Here is a 22769-nt window from a genome sequence, read left to right on the forward strand (position 1 = left end):
AAGCAGCCCACGGGGGTCATTTAACCGGGCCACACGCCGCCCCTGAACTGAGCTGGCCACTTGGTGAGTCCCCACGCGCTGCGCTAAACCAGCGCAGCGAGGGGAATTGCTTTCACGGCGCCGGAAAACGTGTCTGTGCATGCGCAGATGTTGAAAATCACATCTGCACAGATGCTGGAAATCACACACGCGTGCGTGATCGAGCCCACAGAGGGATCTCCGCTGGAGTAAACCTTGCCGGCCCCAATCTAGTAGCTCAGTATTTCCTGCATGGACTGGCAGCAATGGCTCTCCAGGGGTGCAGGCAAGGGACCTTCCCAGCCCAAACTGGGCATGCCAGGGATTAAACCAGGAGCTATCTGCAAACATCTGCTTAAGAAATTAAGTAGAGCCTGGCTGCTGGATCAAGCCAGTGGTGCATCTGCTCCAGCATCCTGCTCTCACAGTGGTCCACCAGGTGCCCCAGCTGGGGGAAGCCTGCAAGGAGGAGGACTGGCTCCCTCCTTGTCGTCCTCCACCAGCAGGTGAATGTTGTTGTTTTTTGGGAGGTTTTTGGAACTGACTTTTTTTAATTTGTTGTTTTAATTTGTGAAAGCCACCTGGTCTGGAGAAAAGACAGGATATTGATACTATTGATAACAACAACAGTTGTATTCTGATCCACAAACAATGATAATTCCCCCTCATAACTTTTAAAATCAAAGTCACCCAGCGCAGGGACAAAAGTTAAGATCTACCTGTGAAGAGAGGAGTTTGCATTCTTTTTTCTGTTTTTATTTTTGTTTAGATTAGTTAGGTTATTTTATTGCCATGTATTAGATTATATGAAAAGTCTTGATAAAAATCTTACTAAAACAATAATAATAATAATAAATCACCCAGCATACACCAAAAAATAGGGGGTGATGTTCAGGTAAATTTACTCCAAACATTACTAACTTTTATTAGGACATAGAAAAGAACTTCTTTGCACAGCGCATGTTTAAACTATGGAACTTGCTCGCATAGGAGGCACCAACTTGGATGGCTTTAAAAGATGATTAGACAAACACACAGAGGAGAGGGCTAATGAGGGCTACTAGCCAGGATGCTCTGCTCTGCTACTGCAGCTGGAGACAGCAATGCTTCTGAATATCACTTTCTGGGAGCCACAGGAGGGTTGAGGGTTCTTGGGCTTGGGTTCTGCTTGCTATAGTTTCTCTGGTTGACCACTGTGAGAACAGGATGCTGAAGTACATGGGCCATTGGTCTGATCTAGCAGGGCATCTTATGTTCTTAGTCATGCTCAGAGGCTCTATTCTCAGTCAAAACCTCCCACACACTTTTTTGGGAAGGAAGGTTGGATCTGGCTTGATCACTTGCAAAAAGCAGAATGAAGAAATCCATCCGCTGTCCCTCATCAGATGCTCTTTGGAGCGCTTGAGCACAGAAGAGGAAGGACTTCTTGGCGCCAGGGTGGGAGAGGGGAAGACCCCAGGATGTGTCGTGGTTTTGGGGCCAGCCACTGAAAGAGGAACCTTGGGAGGTTCCCGTTCCTGGGAGCTGAGTTGCCCGTGGCTTGAGGTTTCTTGCTGACTCATGCGGAGCATCGCCTTTGCTGTGTACAGCCTGGGTGGACAGGTGATGGGGAAAAAGTGGTTGAGCACTCAGACTCTGAAGCCGTGATGCACAAAGTCCCCAAGTGAAAGCTTCTGAACAGTTTCGGTTTTTCATTCACTGCCAGGCAGTGTAGCCCAGTGGTCAGGGAACTGTGGTCCAACCACACTTGGAGGCCACCAACTTTTCTATCCCTGCTGCTCCAGAAGGGAGGAGAGGACCCAAACCAATGGATTCAAAGTGTGAGGAAGGAATTTCCAACTAAAACCTTAGAAAGAACTTTCTGCAAGTAAGAGCTGCTTGATAATGGTATGGAGTCCCTTGGAAGGTGGTGGACTCACCTTCGTTGGAGGATTTTAAACAAAGATTGGGTGGCTTTTTTTCCAAGGATCTGTTAGCTGTGATTCCTGCATTGCAAAGGGTTGGATTAGATGACCCTTACAACTCTGGAGTTATATGATCCTATACTGGTTGTTGTCAGGATAAAATGGAGAGGGGCAACTCCATGCTTTGAGCTCCTTTGAGGAATGGTGAAATAGAAATGAGGTAAAATAATAATAACAATTAAACAGAAAAGGTCTATGTGAATGCTAGCTGAATCTTTTTCTTCCACGCTGAGATAAATAACATACTTGTGACTTTAGCAAGGCTAACCCCCACTCCTTGCTCTTCCTCTGAGCTGGTGATCACCAGGCAGTTTGCAAAGAAGCAACTGGGTTTCCCTTCCCCCATGGAAAGAAAAAAAAAAAACACGCCCACATATTCCTTGCCAAAATAAAGAGAGGAAACAAGGCAGCCAACTTGCAACAGGAAATTTTTTTTGCACCAGGCGGGTTCAGTCCTCAGGCGGAGACAGGACTGGGCGGAGAGAGAAACAGAAAGTGCTGATCTCAGACGTTTAGAAAGGGGGGAAGCCCAGTTTGGCTGGGATGGCTTCCAGAAAAGCCACACATCTTCTTTTGGGGCACCACTACAGGATCTCAATGTGTGACTCCACGGTGGGGGCAGATAGATATTTGATATATGTGCATGCCGAATTCGGCAGAGATGTTATTGGCTTCGTGATAAAGGCGAACCTATGCAATCCACACTTCCCTAAACAAAACCTAAGAATGTAAGAAGAGTCCTGCTGGATGAGCCCAAAGGGAGCCCATCTAGTCCAGCATCCTGTTCTCACAGTGGCCAACCAGATGCCCCATATGGGAAACCCACAAGCAGGACCTGAGAACAAAGAGCCCTTCCCCCCTTCTGGGGTTTCCAGCAACTGGAGACTCTCCTGCTGCTGCTGTGGCTGTTGAAGGGGGCTGTCATCTTCCCCCACCCAGAGACTCCTCCTGTTGCTGCTGTGGTTGTTGGGGGGCTGCTGTCTCCCCCACTTGGAGGACTGCTGCTGCTGTGGCTGCTACAGAAGCAAAGAGGACTGCAGAGAGTACTGCAGGGGCCAGGACCCTGGGCAGGCAGGAGAAGTGGGAACAGCTACTGCCCCAGCTGGGCGTGGTCCAACTGCTGGGGCAGCATTATAAAGTCTGCCTGCCCTGAATTCCATCTACCTGGCCCTGCAATGCCAGGTCAATGGTTCACAAGACCACTACCATCCATGACTTGATCGTGGATGGAGGACTTGACCTGGCATGTGTAACAGAGACTTGGTTGGATGAAGCAGATGGGCCTGTCCTTGCCACTGCTTATCCACCAGGTTTCTCTTACGCACAACAACCCAGGTCATGTGGGCGGGGAGGAGGGGTTGCAGTGATTTTTAGGAAGTCATTAGCTTGCACCAGGCATCCTATTGGGAAGACCCAGATTTCTAAGTGCATGTTCTGGACGTTGGGCAGTACAGGATTCCTTTTGGTGTACCGACCTCCCAGCTGCACCAAGGATTCCCTGCCCAAGCTGCTTCAGGTCGTGGCGGATGTTCTCCTAGAGACACCTAGTTTGTTTGTCCTAGGGGATTTTAATATCCACGCCGACACGACCTTACAAGGGGCCGCTTGGGACTTCATGGAAAGCATGGCCTCCATGGGGCTGTCCCTGAATAGGTTTGGCCCAACACATAGTCGCGGATATGCTTTAGACTTGGTGTTCACCTCTATGGATGTTGGTGATCCAACACTAAGCAAAAGCAAAACAAAAGAAGTCCCATGGTCCGATCACTTCCTGGTGCAACTGGACTTCTTCACAACCCTTCCCCTCTGCAGGGAGGTGGGACCGATTCAGATGCTCTACCAACTGAGCTATCCCCAGAGGTTGAGAATTAGCAGTCAGTGTAAGCTGCAGTGAGCTAGATCAACTCTCAGTTTGACTCAGGATAATGCAGCTTCTTGCATTCCTGTTTGAATCAGCCCTTTATTCAGAACTAGTTTGGAGTATTGTACGTATTGGAACATTTGGATAGATGTGGTTTCAGATCCGTCTTCGGCATAGAGTACATTCTGAGAGTGACCTAGGGGCTCCAGGTTTCTTAGTCTTTTTAAATGTCAAGGTTGTGCTCTCACAGCTGTTATCCTGGGATTGCAGTTCGAAAGCACATCAAAGTGCAAGTAGATAAATAGGTACCACTCCAGCGGGAAGGTAAACGGCGTTTCTGTGTGCTGCTCTGGTTTGCCAGAAGCAGCTTAGTCATGCTGGCCACATGACCCGGAAGCTGTACGCTGGCTCCCTCGGCCAATAAAGTGAGATGAGCACTGCAACCCCAGTCGGTTACGACTGGACCTAATGGTCAGGGGTCCCTTTAGGTTTACCTTACACATATGGTATGCCTTTGTGCTACACAGTTAGTTGAAGAGAAGTCCGCTGTTTTGAAGTGCATTGCCTACATGTCCCTATGCATAGTTCTCTCGCTTGATGCCTCCTGTTTCCTTTTTTTCTTTTTCAGCTCAATTCTCCAATGAACCCTGTCAGCAGCACAGAAGATATCAAGCCTCCGTTGGGAATCAACGGGGTCCTCAAAGTTCCAGTGCACCCATCATCTGCCATGGCCTCCTTCACCAAGCACATATGTGCCATTTGTGGAGACAGATCTTCAGGTAGCGCCAATGTTTTCAAACACCCTCCAGGGGGAGGCAGGATATGTGGGGCAGCAATGAGTGTTAGCTTGGGAGTTGCTCTATGCTAAGAAAGATCAGAACTAATTCACACCAAATTAGGGATTAATTTGTACTTATTTGTTTCACAAAATTTACACTGCTTGATTGCAAAACGATAAAATTGTCCCTAAGTAGAATTGATAATCATTTAAGAAATTTGAAAGGTTGAAATAACAATTATAAATAAATAATTATAAATATATAATATATAAATTATAAATAACAAACTCAAATGGGATTTTAGCAAGCCCCGAAAAGAGTACTGTGAAGGCCCCTGCCTTCACTTAAGAGGCAAAAGGTTAAAAGTTTAGGTGCTGTCACACACAAAAATCCATTTCTTACAACGTGGAATAGGTCATCTTGTAGGTAAACCGGCCCAAAATTCTTAAGGGCTTTTTAAACACTAATTGTATCACCTTAGCTTATCTTTCTTCCCCGCCTCTGGATAAATTTGAAACAAGCCAAGCTTCTAGTCTTGCCTTGGTAATGGACTGGGTGAGAGCCAACAAACGGAAGCTCAATCCTGATAAGACAGAGGCACTGCTAGGGGGCGGTTTCCTGGACCGGATGGCTGGGAGGTTGCCTACTCTTAATGGGGTTACTCCCTTTGAAGGAGCGGGTATGTAGCTTGTGGGTACTGCTGGATCTTTTGCTGTCGCTTGAGGCTCATGTGGCCTAAGTGGTGCAGAATGCCTTCCATCAGCTTCAGCTGGTGGCCCAGCTGCAGCCATATGCTATGTTAACCTCCAGGTTAGACTAATGCAATGTGTTATACATGGGGCTGCCTCTGAAAATGGTTTGGAAACTTCAGCTAGTGCAGATTTCAGTAGCCATGTTGCTCACCGGGGCAAGATGGTTGAACATATTATGCCAATCCTGGCTGCCTGCAATGGTTGCCAATTAGTTTCTGGGCCCAATTCAAAGTACTGGGTTTGACTTATAAATCCTTAAATGGCTCAATACTTCAAGGACTGCCTCTCCCCATATGAACCAACCCAGACTCTGTAATCACTTTGTTTGTCTCCTCCATGAGAGGTCTGGGGGGTGGCAGCCTGAGAACCGGCCTTTTCTGTGGTGTCTCCCCATTTGTGGGATGCTCCCCCAGGGAGGCTCGCCTTCGTTGCCTATATTTAGGCGCCAGGCAAAAACATCCCTCTTCTCCCAGGCCTTTGGATAATTAAACAATCTATGGCCTTTTAACCTGTGGGGGGCTATTGTTTTTGCTTGTTGCTATGTTATGTATTTCTGTGTTTTTATACTGTAAAGCATCCTGTGATCCTCAGTTGAAGGGTGGTATATAAATTTAATAGATAAAAATATTCTCTAACCTTCCTGCAATCAATGACATACCTGAATCCTATACCCCTCCTGAGCCAGGAAAAGCCCATAGAGCTAAAAGAGAAAATGGGATAGAGCGGCACTCTTCCAACTTCCTGCTTCAGCTCTATGGGTTTTTTAACTATGCGCACGACCTCATGACCAAGTTAGCCTCATTATCACCGTATTGTTGCTCTTTCTCTGTCCCCGCACCCAGGTAAACATTATGGGGTGTACAGTTGTGAGGGCTGCAAAGGCTTCTTCAAGAGGACAGTGAGGAAGGACCTGACGTACACCTGCCGGGACAATAAGGACTGCTTAATCGACAAGCGGCAGCGGAACCGGTGTCAGTACTGCCGGTACCAAAAGTGTCTTGCGATGGGCATGAAGCGGGAAGGTAAGGCGAGAAGGCGGCTCAAGACTTTGTGAGATCCAAAATTAGGTGGCAGGGTTCTGGGTTGAACTGCTTACGGCAATGCTAGAACACAGAGGAAGCCAAATATCCAGAGATGCGTGACATGCGAAAGGAATCACTTCTTCATGCAGTGTATAGTTAAAACTATGGTGTTTGCTCCTACAATACGCAGTGAGGACTAGCGACATTCGGATGGCTTTAAAAGAGGATTTGATGAATTTATGTTGGATAAGGTGACCAGTGGCCACTAGCCATGGTGGCAATGCTTTACCTCCACAGTTGAAGGCACTAATACTTCTGAATGCCAATGGCTGGAAAACACACTGTGGGGAGAGTGCTGTTGTAATGCAGGACACTTGGCTTGGTGGGCATTTGATATGGAAGGGGTCTTAGGTTCTCATGTGTTTGTAAGTTGGAGTGTAGTTGTCATTTTAAAAAAATGGTATCCCATATATTAATCTTAGATGGCTTTAAATGTGGATCTAATTATCCAGGAGGGCTTTAAAATAGGATTGGACAAATTCATGGAGGGCAATACTATAGCAGGCTACTAGCCGTGATTGTCCATGGTTTGAGGCAGAAATACTTCTGAATCCCAGTTGCTGGAAGCTACAGGGTGGCAGAAAGCGCTTGTATTTGCGTCCTGCTTGCGGGTGGGTTGCCCATTAGGGCATCTGGTTGGTGACTGTGATGTCTTATGTTCTTAATCCCCCTGCTATGAAATACTATACAGTGGTACCTTGCAAGACAAAATTAATTCGTTCTGCGAGTTTTTTCGTCTTGCGAATTTTTCGTCTTGCGAAGCACGGATTCCCATAGGAATGCATTGAAAAGAAAAAGGAAACAAACTTGCAAGACGTTTTCGTCTTGCGAAGCAAGCCCATAGGGAAATTCGTCTTGCGAAGCAACTCAAAAAACGAAAAACTCTTTCGTCTTGCAAGTTTTTCGTCTTAAGAGGCATTCGTCTTGCGAGGTACCACTGTATTAGGGAGAAAGGTTAGAAAAAACTCTGCGGCAGAATGGGGTTGCAACTTGGGAGTTTTTCTGTAACTTACCAGTGTCTCATTTTCCATTGGCTTAAGCTACCCTGCAAGGTAGTTTCAGTGGTCAAGTGAGCCAGGACCAGTGTTAGGAGAAACTCAGATATATAAGCTAATCACCGCGTGGAATCTTAAACCTAGGATATGATCGCCATGGAATGTGTAGATGCCATTTTTCTTGAATAGGGCTTCTCTTCTTTTTCTTCCTACTACTACCACTACTACTACCATTACTAATATTACTACTACTTTTATTTCTATTGTTACTTCCATTTCCATACTGCTTTACATTTTAAAGGAAAAAATTCTCAAAGCGGGTTGCAACACATTAAAACATGGATAAAACAATCCAGAATAAAACTAACCCAAGCTTCAATGAAAATATTTCAGATCCTTCTCTAAGTGACATTTTTGCTTTCCCCGTATTTAGGTCTGCTTAATTTATATAGGTGCCCCATAGCGGAAGTACTCTAGGAAGCCTGTGTGGTGTATTGGTTAGAGTGAAATTTAAAGTTTACTTACAGAAACATTGTAAAATTAAGGAATGTTAGAAGGATATTGGAATGAAGTTATGTGGTTTTAGCAGAAATGTTATAAAGGATTAAGAAAAAATAGATTGTTAATTGGTGAAAGGAGGGAAAGTAAAGTTACATTAGTTTAAGATAAATTACAGGACAAAAATTGGAAAAGATGGAAAGGATTTGCTGAAATAGTTAACTGAACTAGAATACAAAAAGGGAGGTGTGAGGAGGTCAATGAAACAAGCAAATGAAAGACAAGTTATGGGAAGATTTGCTGTGGTGTTTTTTTTTTTAAAGGATTTTATTTTTCTGTATTTTTTTCTTTCTTTTTCTTTTTCTTTCTTTTTTCCTTATTGTGATGTGTAGTTTTGTTTTTGCTTACTTTATCTTTTTGTAACTTTTAAAAACTTTAATAAACATTATTAAAATAAAAATAAAAATAGAGTGTTGGACCAAGACCTGGCAGATCAGGGTTCAAATCCCCACTCAGTTATGAAACTCACTGGGTGATCTGAGGCCAATTGCAGCCTCTTAACCTACCTAACATGGTTGTTGTAGGGATTAAATGAGGAGGGAGTGAGCCTTGTACTTTTTAGAGAAAAAAGTAATAAATAAGCTCTTGCACTTACCCACTTAAAAAAGCTGGAGGGGTCAGCCAGATGGAGACATCAGTCACCAACCCGGCATCCAGAGATCTGCCCATGGCCATGATTGGATCCGCGCCAGTTGCAAAATGTGCCTGGCACCTGGGGAGTTTCTAACACTGGCCAGGACCGTGTCTATCTTAGGCTTGGGATGTGAAGGACGGAGCAGGATAGGGGTACCCTTGCAGAGCTTTAGGGGGTGATGCTCTCAGCTTTGCTTCACTCTCCCCCCCCCCCGCCTTAGCTAAATACAGGCACTCAAAGAACTGTTTCCCCACCTTCCTGCACATCCTGTGTTTCTGTCCTGCCTGCAAGAGGCAGGCTCTCCCGAGCATCCTTCTCTGCATTGCCCTAAGCACCAAGCAAAGCTGTCGTGCTTGATCTGTGGAGTTATTCAAGGGCTTGCACGTGCAGCTGCTGGAAATGTCAAACTCTTCTCTCAGGAAGGTGATGGACAGAAGGGTGTTTGGAAGGAAGTGTGGAGGGCCCCAGAAAACAAAACAAGAATATATATGATGGGAGGGTGATGTCAGGTCTTAGGTGGCAAGTCAAATGTGGAACAAGGTTGGCTGTAAGCAGAGCCTTGCCTGGGCCAGACTTAAGAGCCTGCCTAACACAGCATCCTTATCCCTTCAATTGCCAATCAGAATGCAAGAAGCTGCTTTGTATCGAACCCGATCATTGGTTCATCTAGAACAGTGCTGCCTACAATGACTGGCAGTGGCTCTCCTGGATTTTAGGCAGGGAGTCTCTTTCCCATCCCTACCTGGAGATGCTGCTGGGAATTGATTCTGGGACCATCTGCATGCAAAGCAGATGTTCTTAACCACTGAGCCATGATGCTTCCATTCTGTGTCTGCAAAGGCTTTATGATCTGGTTTTCAGAGGTTCCATCGGGTGGAGAACATCAGGCCTGAGGACCAGACATGGCCTTGTGGCCCTCTCTTTTCTGGCCCTTGGGACTCTCCAAGCCACACACCCTCACTGGCCTTCTGCTGCCCCCTTCTGGAGTGCCTTTGGTGGCTGAAATGTGTCCTTGTGCCAGGAGTATGCCCATTGTTTGCCTGGAAGGAGAAAGATGTACCGTATTTGTCGCTCTATAAGACACACCCGACCATAAGACGCACCTAGTTTTTAGAGGAGGGAAACAAGAAAAAAATATTCTGAATCTGCGCAGCACCTCTCCAGCAAAGCGGGAGGAGAAATGGAAGGGGCTCTGTTTCTCCTCCTGCTTCGCTGAAGGGGCGCTGCGCAGCTTTCCTTCTCTGCGCAGCGCCTTTCCAGCAAAGTGAAGTCAGAACAGCAAGAGGGATCTCTGCGCAGCGAAAGCAGCGATCCCACTTGCTGTTCTGGTTTCGCCGCGCGAAGCCTCTTCAGGGCAGGGAGAGTGTTCCTCCTGTTGCCCTGAAGATGCTTCGCACGGCTATCCCAGAAGTCAGAACAGCAAGAGGGATCGCTACTTTCGCTGCACAGAGCTCCCTCTTGCTGTTCTGGCTTCAGCAATAGCTGCGCAGCCTGCATTCACTCCATAAGATGCACACACATTTCCCCTTACTTTTTAGGAGGGAAAATGTGCATCTTATAGAGCGGAAAATATGGTATGTTTGGAGTGGCGAGGGATAAAAACTTTTGGCTTTTGCATTGCCATAATGTAGAGTTAACGTCACAATTGCAGGTGAAAAAGTGAGGAAAAGATACTTGGTGTTTATAAAATTATGCATGGCATGGAGGAAGCTTTTCTCCCTCTCTCAGTGTCCAAAGAAAGTGAATGTTTGAAGATTCCAGGGAAATAAATGAACGTACTTGGTTAAACTCTGGAACTGCCACAGGAGGCATTGATGGCTACCAACTTGGATGGCTTTAAAAGAGGCTTAGATTAGATGGGGCATTGGCCTGATCGAGTAGGCACTTCTTGTGTTTTCATGTGCCACTGCTAGGAGGGGTTGTCATGTGGAGCAAAAACAGGATTTATGTTTTGGCATGTTGTTAAGCCTGTGGGGTAAATGCTTAATTCCTCCCACCCCCCACCCCAATAGTGATGCTTCAGTCTGTGTGGGAGACATGCGGTTGCTCAGTAAGTATGTTCAGAGTGGGGAAGCGGGTGTTTGTGAGTGAAGTGCAGTCTGCTTATGCTCAGAAGCACTGTCTTTATTCAGCTGTTGTTGTTTTTGTCTAAGGACGTTATGTTCTGGAATTCGCTGACAGATAAATGAGTGCAGGCATTCAAGCTTCAAAGATGTTGGTAAACAAGCCTAGGATCATTTGATGAAGGGCAGTACTGTATGTGGATTTCTTAAATAAACAAGTAAATGAAAATGCCACTGCATCCTGAAAATTGTATACCTGCAATTGCAAAATACATGTACACTTCTGATATTCTTAATGCTGCAGCCATGTATTTACTTAAGAGCAAATCCTATCACTTGAAGCAGTTGCTTACTTTGCAGGAAGCACATACAGGGTTATGGCGTGAACATTTTGCAGAGAAATGTAGAAATGCATGCAGTCTGGAGCAAAAGAAGCAGAGTGAGCTGGTGGGCAGATTCATCCCGATGTGAGAAACTCGGATGACTTTGCCCCACAGTCCCGTTTCCCTGGGTTTTTTTACAGATTGGTTGCACAGAACTAGAATTACAGTTGCCTCTTTCCCCCGTTTGTCCTGGAATGACTCTCTCTTGGATTTGTGCTCTTGGGAGGAGGCGGTTGCACAATGACCCATCCCTGAGTCGTCTTGCCATTGTTGCTCGCTGGCCTTTAGCAAATGAGTTGGATGCAGGCACAGGGCTGTCCATGGCTGGTCTCAGAGGCAGCTGGTCTGGCATCTTGGGTGGAGAGAGGGAGGGAAGAGAAAGGGGCTCAGTGAGCTGACAGCAACCCATGCCAATCTGGTGCCTTCCAGGCACTCTGGACTGTAACTCCCATCAGCTTCAGCCATCTCAACAGTACAACATGAGGGCCATGGTGAACAATTGTGTGTCCATTGTCCACAGCATTATATGACACCGCTCGCTCTGGCTAGTGGGTGGTGTAGTCCATAATATCCAGTAGGGTGCCGTGTTGGGGAGAGACCCATTGCTGGGCCAGAAAAATATGGTTTTCTGTTACACACACACAAACACACACACACACACTTCTATGGGGCACTGCTGTGTGAAGTGCTTTCCCTCCTCTGTTCAGTCTAGGTGCTTCCTTGCACGCCTGCCTGCCCACTGCTTATCATGCTGCTACCTTTTGGTGACAATGTGAACTGCAGAGCATGACGACATCCTTCCATTTTTATGTATATAGGGAGATAGATCAATATAGATTTAATGTCTGCATTGTTTCATTCCTTCCACTCATGACACACTCTTGTGCATTTTTCATATATAACACATCCTCTTATATGTTTGCGATGCATGCCGTCTGACTCGGAAGGAAAGCCTTGTGGAGTGGGGATTTTCTCCCTGAAATAAAATATGCACAGAATTTCTAGTTTTAGGGAGGAGGGTCTGGGGCTCAGAGCTCATTACAGGCACATGCTTGGCATATTGCAGGATCTGCCTGAGATTCCTCATGTGGTGGGGGATGGGGATAGTGCAATTTTTTATTATTGTATTTATTTTATTTATTTATAACATGCAACCCCCACTGTTTAACCAAAAAAGGCTCCCAGGGTGACTTGCCAAGCTCAGTTTTAAGCATCCAATTTAAAAAGACACAGCATGCAAAGAAAAATGGAATGGGAGGGAAGAGGAAAATGCAAGCTGAAGTGCAAACTCTTAAAGTTGCAGTTCTTTAAAGTCACATCTGAAGTCTATGGTGATTCTGGCTGTCTTTTCACACATGCACACACACACACACACACACACACACACACACACACACACACACCAGATCCCTAGAAGCAAAGCAGGTGACAACATGTAGGCTAGGAGGACAACTTGCCACACATTTTGTTTATTTATTGCACCTACATCCCAGTTTTTCCTTCAGTGAGCTTAAGGTGACCTACATGGTTCTGCCCTTCCTCATATAATCCCCACAACAGCCCTGCAAAGTAGGTCAGGCTGAGAGACAGGGACTAGACCAAGGCCACTCAAAGAGCTGATGAGATTAGCAGTGGGGTCTCCCAGGCCCCAGTCAGATGCTCTAACCAGTACACCACACTTGTAGAAGAAGAAGAAGAATTTGGATTTGATATCCCGCCTTTCACTCCCTTTAAGGAGTCTCAAAGCGGCTAACATTCTCCTTTCCCTTCCTCCCCCACCCACAACAAACACTCTGTGAGGTGAGTGGGGCTGAGAGACTTCAGAGAAGTGTGACTGGCCCAAGGTCACCTAGCAGCTGCATGCGGAGGAGCGGGGACGCGAACCCGGTTCCCCAGATTACGAGACTACCGCTCTTAACCACTACAACACACTTGTACCTTTAATAATGATGACTACCACTCAGTTTTTAAGCATTTCTGTTGGTAAAACATACTGAGGCAAAGATTGTCATTAGTGCATATGGTTGATCTTTTGCAACTGGTTGATCTCAGGATCCCCCAAACCCCACGGAGGGAGTTCCTGTCAACTCCTTGAGCTTTTGTAGAAAGGGCGTGTGTCCTGATTCTGCCCAGCAAAGATTCTGGAAGAGGGGGAGAGGGAATGATGCCATAGCAAAGAGGCCTCTGGACCTCAAGCACCATGACCAGGCAGTGTCTAGCTACCTTCTCTGAGCTCAATAAGATTATTTGCAGTACATAGCAGCCTTCTCTTTGACACCATTGGAAAATGGCTTGTCTGTTCTAGAAAGCTGCCCATAGGGACAGAGAATTCAGAGGGAAAATAACCGAGACTTCTAAACAGCCACACTCCTGGGCTGAGTAAAAACTCATTCTAGGCATTGTATTTTTATATTGTGAACCGCCCTGTGAATTTTGAATGAAGGGCGGCACACAAATTAAACAAACAAATAAAATAAACCCTTTGCAAGCTGGATAAACATTGTCAGACCCTGACCCCTGTTTTTCTTTTCTTTTCTGTTTTTAATGGATCATTTTTGACAGGTGAAGTGCCATGCTTTGTGGATGGCGCTTTCGGAAAATAATAATAATCCAGAATAATACTTTGGATAGTTATAATGTCAAACAGCAGCAGCAAGAGCAGGATCATTTACTACCGCGATGTTTCATTTCAAAATTTTTACTCTATTACAGGGATGGAGCACCATCCATCCCGGCCCACAAGACTCCCTGGAAGGCAGGAAGAACAAGGTATTATTCCCATTTCAATATTTCTAGACCAGCTGTTAAGCAGCAAAAAGAGAATGTTTATATATCTGGAGGTGTAAAAATGAAACAAACCCAGAGCTAAACCAGTTCTTTCTTCCTGGTTCCGCCAGGCCAGATTCCTCCCCCTCCCCCATGGAACTTTTCCCCTTTCCAGTTTTGGAAGCCTGATTAGCTTCAGATGCATAGAATCATAGAATTGTAGTGTTGGAAGGGACCTCCAGGATCATCTAGTCCAACCCCCTGCAATGCAGGAATCTCAACTAAAGCATACACAACAGTTGGCCACCCAGCCTCTGCTTAAAAACTGCTACCACCTCCTGCAGGAGACCGTTCCACTGTCAAACAGCTCTTACTGCTTAGTCAGAATCTTCTTTCTTGCAACTTGAATCCATTGGTTGGGTTCTCCCTTCTGGAGCATTAGAAAACAATCTCCATCCTCCATGTGACAGCCCTTTTAGATATTTGAACATATTTGAACATGGCTATTGTATTACCTCTCGGATACAATTTTTGTTTTGTTTTGTTTTGTTTTGTTTTGTTTGTTTAAAGTAAATGAATTCAGATTAAATGACTCCCAATTGGACCAAGGAATCCTGACCTACCAGAGGTGGCCCAGAGGGAATCTGGAATTGTAGGGTTTAACTGATAAGTACAGAGTATTAGGGCGAGAGGCAGGGTACATGGGAATCCCTTCAAAGAGGAGGTGTCCCCTCTGATTTTGGAGGAAGGGTTATTTAAAAAGGTAAAGGGACCCCTGACCATTAGGTCCAGTCATGGCCGACTCTGGGTTTTTTGTTTTTTGTTTTTTGTTTTGCTGCTTATGAGTGCCGCCTTAATTAAAGGGCTATGTACAGATCATATGCATTGCCTGGAGGGTGCTAATGTAGTGCCATCACGGTGCCTTCGCGAAGTTTCGAACTACTGTTGTCCCCAACTATTGGTGGCAATGATAAGTAGCTGCTGATTGCTGTATCCTCCATGAATTTGCCTTTCAGCGCCATCCGGATTGGATGGCCATCCTTTATGCCATATGTTAGCAGACACCATAGTTTATAATTCCTCGCTGCATGAAGAAGGACTTTCCTTTACTCTGTCTTGAGTCTTCCAACATTCAGCCTCACTGGATGCCTAGGAGTTATGGGAGAGGGAGAATAAAAAAAAATTCTCTCTAGCCACTTTCTCGACACCAAGGATTCTTTGGACTGCTGTCACCCCTGACTCTTGGAGGTAATGATGGGTGGATACAGTGGGTGGTGGTAGTTATAAGATGGAAAGGTGCCTCCGAAGGAAAGCCCTCTGGTGGAAGGGCTCTGGCGATTGGAAATCCTGGAAGCATTTTTCTATACGTAGAAGCCCAGCTTTGGTTGGGAAGGAGTGACAGACAGGAGTCAGGAACATCTGGGGGCAGTGCCATTGCAGAGAGAGCTTTGAGGGGTGAAAGGCAAGTTTCTTTTGTAACTCTGAAGGGTCAATGCTGTTCCTCCACACCTCCCCATTTTCCTGGCTTTGCACACAGCATTTGAAGAAAAAAGAAGCAGATTGCTTACTTATTTGCTAAAATTTATACTTCTTTGATTGCAGCAGCAGCAGCCGCAGCAGCAGCAGCAACAACCCTCAACATGGTTCACAAGAAGAATAAAACAATCAAATGATTAGTGGGGGAGAGAATTGAATAGTTCAAAAAAATAAAACTAGCAATAGACTAAAACACAGCCATATATCTGGACGCACCTGTCTAAATCAGAATGTTTTTAGCAGGTGCTGGAAAGAATACAGTGAAGGCACCTGCCTGAGGTCAAGAATCAGGGAGTTTCAAAGTGTATTGGTGCTGCCACACTAAAATATCAAGTTCTTAAAGATGCAGAATGTGTATTCTGCGGTGCCTGTTAGTGCAAGTTCCACCAGTTGCATTGTTCCAGTCTGGTGTCCTAAGACCTATCTAAAATTTTATTTATTTACTGAATTTATAACCCACCTTTTCCTCCAAGGAGCTGCAGGGTGGTGCACCTGGTTCTTCCCCTTTCCTCAATTAATCCTCACAACAACCCTGTGAGGTAGGAGAGGCGGAGAGGCAGTAAATGGCCCAGCGTCATTCAGTGAGTATTTTGGCCAAACAGGGATTTGAACCCTGGTCTCTCCCAGGTCCTAGCCTGACACTGTAACCACTGTACCACCCTGGTTCTCCAGTTTGCATATGGTAGAAAGGAAGAATCATATATTGATAAAATGCATATGGTGTTAAGCAAGCGGGCAAATATTGGCATAATTTCCTTTGAAGGTCTGGAGGCATGGAAGGGAATACCTAGAGTGGGTTTCCCCAGTGTGGTGCCTTCAATATACTGTTGGGACCTCAACCCCCATCACCCTTCACATGTTGAGCATGAGGGCAGGCCAACAACATATGAAAGGCATCATGTTGGAGAAAATTTTCCTAGAGCTTAGGCCTCATGGTCTTAACAAGCTGGAGGACTTCCCGAACCCATCTCACTTCTGTCAGCGATTGTGCTGCAATTGGTGCAGAATTCTCCAGTGCAATTGCTAGTAGCAATTGCTGACAGGAGTGAGACCCTGTTAGCATATAACACCTGTTTTCAGAGATCTGCACTGGTTGTCGATTTGCTACTGGGCCAACTTCAAGGTGTTACTTTTAGTAGATGAAGTCCGTGGCAACTTGGGATCAGTATAACTGCAAGATCGCAGAACTGGCACTGTTACAGGGGTCAAATGAGACCCATTCCACATTTGTAATAACTCCATATTTTAGTGTGGTGGCAGTTATACTCTGGAACTCCCTGCCTCTTGACTCCACCAGCCAGGCAACCTTTGTTGTATTCAGGGCCTGCTAAAAACATTTTCTTTTAGGCAAGCCTACCTAGATAATTGGAAAATTGATGCCAGTTTTAATCTGTTCTTAGTTTATTGTTTTGAAGACTTTTGAAGAATTAAAAGTCTTAAAATGCCATAGTGGTTGACCGTTTTATTGTTTTGTAAACCGCTTTGAGGGATTTTTGATATTTTTTTAAGTGCATAAACTTTATGACATGGATAAATAATAAAGGAACGAACAAATGCTTTTCTTGCTGGACTCCACCCACTGATCCATTTTCCTCCATATTTTTTCCTTCTTTTCTGCCTTTGTTGGCTCCACCCCCCTCCCCGCAGCTGTCCAAGAGGAGAGGCAGCGTGGGAAGGACCGCAATGAGAATGAGGTCGAATCCACGAGCAGCGCTAATGAGGACATGCCTGTGGAGAAGATTCTAGAAGCCGAACTTGCCGTTGAGCCAAAGACAGAGACATACATTGAGGCGAACATGGGCTTGAACCCCAATTCGGTAAGGAAAAACACACCCCCATTGCTCTTTCCTTCTAGGCAAACTTTTTAAAAATGCAGTTAAGTCACCTTAAATCTGGTGTGGGGAATCTTTGGCCCTCCAGATGCTCATAGAATTGTAGAGTTGGCAGGGACCCAAAGGGTCATGTATTCCAACCCCCCCTACAATGGACCAATCACTGTTGATCTACAGCTCCCATCAGGCCCCAGCAAGCATGGCTGATGGCTAGGGATGATGGGAGTTGTGCTTCTGGAATATCTGGAGGGCCACAAATGCTCCGACAGATACCAAGACTAGAAGATGGCTCCACCAGCATCCGTTGGTCATGATATATACAAAACCAGACTAAGAACATAAGCAGAGACTGCTGGATCAGGCAAAAGGGGGCCCATCTAGTCCACCATCTTGTTCGCGCAGTGGCCAGCCAGATGCCTGTGGGAAACCAGCAAGCAGGATTTGAGCGCAAGAACAGCTCTTCCCCCTCCTATAGTTTCTATCAACTGGTATTCAGAAACATTGCTACCGTGGAGGCAGCACAGCCAACATGGCCAGAAGCCATTGAGAGCCCTACCAGCCTCCATGGTCACCAGACACCTTGAACACCCCATTTGCAGCCCTTGTGAACCTTGATGAGTTGGGGTTCCTAATCCCCTGGAAAGTCTATGAATGAAAAGAGAGCCCACACAGCTCATGTTTCCTTGAAATGAGATGAGATAAGCCGGTCTTTGGTTACCCCCAGCACCTGGGAGGCAGCAGTTATCAAGATTAAAAATACTTAGGGGAGGGGATGTAATGATCATCACTGCAAGCTTGTGGAGAGGGGTCTGGGGAGGCAAAATAAATAGCTGCTTCTGGTCGCAGCCTGCTTTTAGCAAATTGAATATGGCTTCCTGCATAATTCAGCATGTGTGGTCACAGTCTACGAAGATGCAGGCAGCATCTGTAAGTGGAGGTAGGAGACTCCTTGAAAGGTACCTAGAAGCGCCTCCTGTTGCAGATCAGTGCTTGTGTGCGAGGAAGATCAAATGCCTGGGTGGGGGAGAAATATCTCTTCCTTCCACCACCACCACCAGGATTACCACAACTGGGGGGGGGGGAATAGGGAGGGTTTTGAGGAGCAAAGAATGGAACACATGAATATAGTCATGTGACATATGTTACCTAACAACCCCCACCAGCTCCCAAAACAGGTATCAGGTTGTCCATTGATATGAATGATTCTTCCAGCTTACCAATGCCAGGATGCTGATGTTTTTTGAACGGCCGCTGACAAATATTTAATTATCACTTTGCTTTTATTGCTTTTATTGTCTTTATTTTATTTATTGCACTTACATCCCAACTTTTCCCACAAGGAGCTCAAGGTGAGATGTACACATTTCTCCCCATTTAATCCCCACAACAGCCCTGTGAGGTGGGTTAGGCTGAGAGGCAGCAGCTGCCCCCAAAGTCACCCGCTGTGAGCTTCACAGCCAAAGGGGGGGGGGGGGTTGAACTTCACCAAGCTATCAAATGTCCAGCATATAATGTCCCCGGGGGCAGTACAAAACAAACTGTTTTGTACTGTTTGTTTTTAATCCACCACAGATGGTCATTTCCAGGAAAGAAATAGATATAGTCCAAGCCACAATGTTTAGGACAGCCATTTCAATTTTGCATTGGAAAGTTTAAGAGGGAGAAAACTGATTTATTTATTTTTTATGTAAGGTGGCAAAGTGGGCATATGGAGTGTCCTTGAACTTCTTGACGGTCTTTGCCCACCTTCGCATCTGACCACAGTGCAGGCCATGCAAACCTCTCCATTCAGTTTGTGTCGCCTGTTGCTTGTGGGCCTCCCTGGACACCCTGCCCCCATCCTCACCAGGAGATCCCGAGCCTTGAATTCCTTCGGTTTATACATAGCCCCAGATGGGATCCTGGCTACTGAAAGACGATTCTTGTAACAGAAACCACCCACCCCCCTTTGGCAGGCATTTGCAAAGGAGAGTTTTGGGTCACTGCATTCCTTCTGGGTGTGGCCCCAGAGTTCCTTTTCCAGAGGGATCATTTGCCAGGGGTGTCCTTTCACCTTGTCTGCATCATTCCCGCTTCATGGAAGGGGGTGGGGAGGAGAAAGGCTGTAGCCAAGTGGCAGAGCACTTGCTTGGCATGCAGAAGGCCCCTATTTCAATCTCTGGCATCTCCAGGTAGGGCTGGAAGGAAAAACCCTGCACTTTAAACCCTGGAGAGCTTCTGCCAGTTAACAATACTGAGCTAGATGGTTTGGGGTTTCAGGCAGGCTCAGCCCTGATTGAAGATGCCAGGGACTGAACCTAGGAACATAAGAAGCTTCCTTGTACCAAATCAGAAAATGGTCCATCTAGCAGAGTGTTGCCAACACTGACCGGCAGCAGCTGTCTAGGATATCAAGCAAGGGAGCTCTTGAGAGTTTCTGATAGGGAAATATTCCTTGCCCTAATCAGAGATTCCAGCAGGTATCAAGCTTGACACTTTCTGCATGCAAGGCAGATGCTCCAAGCACTGAGCTGCAGCCCTTACCACAGTCTGCCCTTCTTTCCCATTCCTTTGTCCCACTCTTGACGCCTCACAGCTTCTCTGTTCTTTGCAGCCCAATGACCCGGTCACCAACATCTGCCAAGCGGCAGACAAGCAACTTTTTACATTGGTGGAATGGGCCAAAAGGATCCCACGCTTCTCAGAACTGCCGCTAGATGACCAAGTGATCTTGCTCAGGGCTGGTGAGTATAAGGCACCCTCGATGGGGAGCGGGTGGTGCAGAAGGAGCAGGGCAACCTATTGCTTTAAATAAATGGTTCTGAAAGTGGGCAATAGAGCCCCCTCGCGGGATGCTAAGAGGCAAGTGGGTGGCAGGGGTCGGGGGGGGTGTTGTGATGATTTAAGACCCCCGCTAATTGACTTTCAACCATGTGGAAGAATTGAAGCCTGTTTCAGATTATGTAAAGAAATACTACAGGTGTTATGAATTCGTGAGCAGGATTTGAATTATGAGCAATAGAAGGAATTAGAGCTTATTGTATAGTTGGTATAAGAGAGAGAATATAGGGTGCAGCAAGGGGGAGAAATTTTAAAAAAGCACCATGGAAAACGGGGTGGGAATTCAACAAAAGAAAAGAAAAAAATATTATGCATCAGAGTGCATTTTTTGGGGAAATTTAATAAAATGTACCTGTTTTAAAAATGACTTTCAACCAGATATTGGGGGGGTGGTATCCCATTATCAGTACCAGGCCCACCTTTCACATTAAGACTTTACCACCAATGGTGAAGGAGTTACTAAATGTGGCATCTAAGTCTTTTGCTAAATGACTGTCAGACTTTGAAAAGCTGGTACCACTGGATCAAGTCAGTCAGTTTTGTTGCATTCATTCAGCTAAATAGTTTTAATTGGATTTTGAACAAATTTGCAACTGGTTAATACTGTTTTGAATTTTGTTGTGTTATAATCCTGCAAACTGCTCTTCTGAATAATGCTTTTTGCAGGGTAAAGTTTTTGCAGGGAAATGAGTTTCTGGATCCAAGGTACCAGTGGCCTGAAAAAGTTTGGGAACCACTGCTCTAAAGCCACCAGTGTTGTGTCTTGCAGGTCATTTGTAAGATTCATGGTGCATTTTCTGCCTTTGTTTTCTAAGAAAATTCCATCCTGCCTGCAGCTCAAGTACCTCAAGGTGGCTAATGCATCAACATGTTTGCTTCTTTATTGCCCCATCCTTCAGCAAAAGCTGCCAGGGTGGATTACAGCATTTAAAACAATATTAAAAAAATACAGAAAAAATTATTTATAAAAGTTAAAGACAGGCTCCAGCAGATTGAGCAGACGAGACCAATAGTGAGTCCCAACAGTCAAGAAGGTGGTTTCTGCATGTGCTCTAGAGGGAAGTGAGTGGCAGATGGGGCTTCCCAACCTGGGAAGGGAGCCTGTGTAGGAGAGAAGGAAAACTCTGATCCTAAACCTCCACTGCCTTGTGGAGCACTTTCAGGAAATGTAAACCCCTACACAAGTCTGGAGTGGAGTCCCTAAGGCGGTTGTATTGCACCTTGTACACCTCCTTTGGGCAACTCCTGCAGCCAAGTTGGTGCCAAATGTATTGCTCTGCTTTCCTTTGAACCACATCAGTGAGAGTGGGGTCATGTCATGTGGGCAGCCCAGGACCTCCATACACACTGCCCAGGCTTGTGCCCCGGAGAGGCCACTTTGGTGCTGCTAATGCAACAGTTTGGCTTCACCCCTGGAGGCACACTCCCTTGTCTCTTGACCCAACCCTACCAGGCTGACATCTCATAAAATATCAGCAGTATGTATGCAATGAAACACTATTTAAAAACATTACTAATAAAATATTATTAGGACTGGCTAATCAGGCTCCTGGCCAAGAATCCCGGGAAATGTAGTTTGTGAAGGTTGCTGAGTTGTTAAAAGACCCTCTTCACTTCCCAGAGCTACAGTTCCCAGAGTTCCCTGCAAAGAGGGATGGGTTGTTAAGCCGCTCTGGGAATTGTAGCTCCAGGAGGAAGAACAGGGACAAACTGCATCTCCCAGAATTATTTCAGGTGGAAGCCATGACTGTTTGAAGCAGTATCATATTGCTTTAAAAGATATCAATATTTAAAATATATTTAAAAGAATCAGTTGTAGAGGGCCAACTAGTCTAACCCCCTGCATCGCAGGATTTACAGCTAAAGAATTTCTGAGAGATTGCCAGCATGTGCTTTGAAAAGTGTCCCAATTACCCTTGGAGCACCATTCCATCTGTTTGGGTCTACTCTCAGGAGGGCTAACATTGCATACGATCCCGTGTTGTGTAACATGCATCTCTATACAGTGGATGCTCAGGTTGCGAACGTGATCTGTGCGGGATGCACGTTTGCAACCCGCAGCGTCCACAACCCGCAGCGGCGCATCTGCACACGCACAGGTTGCGATTCAGCGCTTCTGCACATGCGCAAAGCATGATTTAGCGCTTCTGTGCATGCGCAACCACCGAAACCCGGAAGGAACCCGTTCTGGTACTTCTGGGTTTCGGCAGTCCATAAACTGAAAAAACGCAACCTGAAGTGTCTGTAACCCAAGGTATGACTGTATACACAGAGCAGCAGGACAAACACAGTTCAGGGAGTTCGGTCTATTTAGCATGGGGAAGAGGAGAATGAGAGGAGATATGATAGCCGTCTTCAAATATCTAAAGGGCTGTCACATGGAAGACGGAGCAAGCTTGTTTTCAGCTGCTCCAAAGGGCAGAACTCGAACCAATGGATTCAAATTGCAAGAAAGGAGATTCCGACTAAACATCAGGAAGAACTTTCTGACAGTAAGAGCTGCTAGACTCTGGAATGGACTCCCTTGGAAGGTGGTGGGCTGTCCTTCATTGGTGGTTTTTAAGCAGAGTCTGGGTGGTCATCTGCCCTGAATGCTTTAGTTGAAATTCTTGCATTGCAGGGAAATGGACTACATGACCCTTGGGATCATTTCCAACCCTATGAGTCTGATTTTTTCTGGTCCAGAATCCCTTGCAACACAGAGACCCCCTAACCTTTAGTGGCCA

General features: G+C 45.9%; 1 protein-coding gene across 10 annotated transcripts in view; it reads left to right on the top strand.

Moving 5' to 3' along the window:
- RXRA (retinoid X receptor alpha) overlaps positions 1–22769 on the top strand; it is a 124220-nt gene that overhangs the window by 88829 nt on the left and 12622 nt on the right. For 6 of the 10 annotated variants that reach the window (XR_014560173.1, XM_083722337.1, XM_083722332.1 and 3 more), the window contains 5 exons: positions 4472–4622; positions 6217–6396; positions 13802–13858; positions 17039–17208; positions 19817–19946. Coding sequence is in view for 9 of the 10 variants with exons in the window: in XM_083722337.1 (XP_083578463.1) it covers positions 4472–4622; positions 6217–6396; positions 13802–13858; positions 17039–17208; positions 19817–19946 (688 nt within the window). In the remaining variant the exon portion in view is untranslated. The remainder of the gene's footprint in view (positions 1–4471; positions 4623–6216; positions 6397–13801; positions 13859–17038; positions 17209–19816; positions 19947–22769) is intronic. The other 4 variants (XM_083722339.1, XM_083722334.1, XM_083722336.1 and 1 more) reach the window with 1 other exon arrangement.

The sequence above is a fragment of the Podarcis gaigeae genome (genome assembly GCF_964106915.1).
Source record: "Podarcis gaigeae genome assembly, chromosome: Z".
Classification (NCBI taxonomy): Eukaryota; Metazoa; Chordata; class Lepidosauria; order Squamata; family Lacertidae; genus Podarcis; species Podarcis gaigeae.